Raw genomic sequence first — 3,140 nt, 5'->3', positions numbered from 1 at the left:
GGGAACGCGATAATGCGCACAACCGCATGCGCACAACCACACGAGGAGAGGGGGCAATTCCCCTACTTCCCCTACCCCCGCGGGACCCCGACCCCCTCGCCACCCGGTCCCAGAATCCTTACAGCTACTCTACTCATATTAATATACCCATACAGAATACCCATATAGTAGACATGATAAGAATACGTCTTAAAGTCATCTTTTAGTCAATAATTGACTAGCAGATCTTTAAGATTATGTGAACTATGTGGGAAAATAATTTATTATATTTCTAATTCATAATACATATCGACAATTATAATACATGGGACCACATTGACCGTATCCAATTCAGACAAGTTTGTACCTTCCTGAAATTAAAATTATTTGGTTGTATGATTTTGTGCTTATAAAATATAAATTTGGAAACCGTATCTATACTTACATTATATTGCTTAAACAATGTGTTAAAATTTTCCTTAAAATGATGCATTATTATTTTAATACATTTTATGTCCTCTATTGCAGGTAACATATCAACGTTTTTTTGTGTGTCTCCATAGGCTTTTATTATCTTCTTTTTCTTCAAAAACTTCCCTTCCAAAATTGAAATAGAATGATTCATCAGTTTTTGATAATGCCAAAACATGAATTCGTTGTTTAGCAAAAAAGGCCATGAGATCATTATATCATCAATCGTTAGAATTTTATCAAAATTATTAAGGAAAAGCCTTTGAGCAGGATAAGTTAATTCCAGATATAACATGACTTTTTCGTGTGCATCGGGATTTCGTAACAAATTCAAATTTAAAGATGATTGGTATAAGAATAATCTCTTTTCCTCAATAGATTCTGTTGTTTCAACTCCTGAATATCGTTTAGGCTGCCAATTACTGCATCCCGCTTTAGAAGATGAAATCTTTTTTTGTTTTTTCAAAGGAACATTTAAAGTTTGAATCAGAGACCGTTTCATATGCGGCCGATTTAGGTACACATTGCGATCATGCAATTTAGCGTACATTGAGTCAGTTCCATCACCAAAAGCATTTCCTTCCTCATCCATGACTTTGAACGTCTTAGGATATTTATCCACAAGTTTTCTTGCAACAATTTTGAATGCTTGCGCAGGTATGAATTCCGCAGTACAACGCATTTCTGGGACTACGCGGTTTACAACACTATTTATAATAAATTTTGTCCGGTTACCAGCATCCAATTCTTTTTTAATTATAGTATCTAAATAATCCCAAGGAATCATAAATGTTAGAGATCGGAGTGTAGGTGCGAGCGGTTTGGGGCTCTCAGGCCGTCTCGCTCCTGCTCACACTTTGTCTTCTTGGTCCTACCTCCAATCAAGGCCGATAGGTGGCCCACAGCGTAGAGCTCTCTCTCGCTGTTACTATTTGGGTCTCTTGTACATATTAATACCCAAGAGTTCTGGAACATTTGCGGCTCAATTTAAACGGTCTAGACTCTAGACTCTGTCTTTTCTCTCATTCTTCTTAGCAGCTTAGCCAGTCCTCCCTTCCTGCGACGCCACTAAGTCTCTTAGTACGCATTTCTGCTCCATCGTCGATTTCTTGGGCTCCAAGAAGTCGTCTTCCTTTCTCTCTATCTTCGTTGCCTGGGAGTCTCAGGTACGGGGAATCCTGTCCGGGGACCTGGGGACCACAGGGTTGGGATTTCGTAGTTGTAACTTTGGGTGGATTATCAATTTGCAGCTCAGCCTCCTTTGGAGCACTTTTCATTCTTTTGTATTTTTTTTTGCAATCAAATAAACTGATTTTTACCAGATTTCCTGGGCGTTGTTTTTGTCACCCTAGAGCCTTCCTTCCTAGACCTCCTTGCGGATATCGCCCAATCGACTTTCAAACAATAAAATTGGACCATATTTTCTCGAAAATAGATCTTTCTTTAAGAATGTTGGGGGTAGTCAGTAGTAGTAGCAAGGCGGTTCCTGTGACATGGTGGTGAGGGGAGTGCGGGTGTGCAGGGGGAAGTGTCTCTGTAACATGGGGTGAGGGGGGGGGGTGTGGGGGGGGGTGTGGGGGGGGGGGGTGTGGGGGGGTGTCTTTGTGACATGGTGGTGAGGAGGTGCGGGTGTGCGGGGGGAAGTGTCTTAATAGCTGGGGTATATTGGGTGATGAGAGGTAGTGCGGGTGTGCAGAGGAAGTGCCTTGGCTGTGGGAAGTGTGTGAGAGAGAGAAAGAGAGAGAGAGATCCCTCTCACCCTCTCTTTCTCTCTTAGTCTCTCACCCCTCTCCCATCACCATAGGGGGCCCGGATAGTTAATTATCCGGGACGGCGACACTTTACCACCCATTAGAGGTACTTTTCGTCTACAAGGTTGGCAGCACTGAGAGCACAAAAAGTTTTATTCAAGATAGGATCCCTATAGCCATTTTATACAACAACTAACACATAAAAGGTACATACATGTATTTTTGACAGGACGAGGTTAACTAAGAAATAATTTCAGTGAGAAAATAGGAGCAAGATATAGTACAGAATTGGAATACTTGGAAAAATATATAAAGAAATATTAATAAATGAATTTAATTGGTTTTTGTATATAATTAATGAAGAATAATTTATTATTCACATCGCATTGAAGAATGGAGATACAGTTAGATAAGTTATCATTTATTTTTATATATCTATCAAATGGATAAATTAATGTAAGGGCAAAATTCTTTGTTCAAATGTGGCTTTAAGTTTACAGATTAACAAATTATAACCTGATGATTGACTTCGATGAATAATCTATAGGAAATAATAAGCCAATTGAGTTCTTCCATTAATGTATGGATGGACTTAAATTTAGCGAAGACTGCATGCTCAAATCTACGTACCATTGCATCCAGCTGATTAAACTCATATTTACATAATTTAACAATGGCATTAATGTGAGTCGCACTTTGCTAGAGCATAATATTGGACATGAGAATTAAATTGTTTGTATTGGGAACAGTTTAGTATTTTATATGTATGTACAATGTAAACACACAAGTGACTAATCCAAAATTATAATATTTATTATTATGAGTTTGTAAGTGTTAGGTTTGGTTAATTATTTATAGAATTATCAATCTATTTTGTCCGATAAAATCTGTTATACACTGTGACCCTGTACTATTTTGAGATAGTACATGTTCACTAAA

At 38.4% G+C, this 3,140-nt stretch overlaps 1 protein-coding gene across 1 annotated transcript; it reads right to left on the bottom strand.

The window, feature by feature from the left end:
- Window positions 1–206: 206 nt before the first annotated feature.
- LOC136781935 (uncharacterized) lies at window positions 207–1,425 on the bottom strand. Its single transcript, XM_066740969.1, has 4 exons — window positions 1,305–1,425; window positions 425–1,215; window positions 286–350; window positions 207–243 (listed from the first exon to the last, which is right to left on the bottom strand). Exons 1-4 carry the CDS (start codon window positions 1,423–1,425, stop codon window positions 207–209), a joined length of 1,014 nt encoding a protein of 337 aa, XP_066597066.1.
- Between the last annotated feature and the right edge of the window lie 1,715 nt (window positions 1,426–3,140).

The sequence above is a fragment of the Prorops nasuta genome, unplaced genomic scaffold, assembly GCF_024137725.1.
Source record: "Prorops nasuta isolate Cenicafe-Biocafe unplaced genomic scaffold, Cenicafe_Pnas_1.2 PNAS00024, whole genome shotgun sequence".
NCBI classification, from domain to species: Eukaryota; Metazoa; Arthropoda; class Insecta; order Hymenoptera; family Bethylidae; genus Prorops; species Prorops nasuta.
Note: the sequence above shows the minus strand (reverse complement) of the source record. Positions and strands in the feature narration are given on the sequence as shown.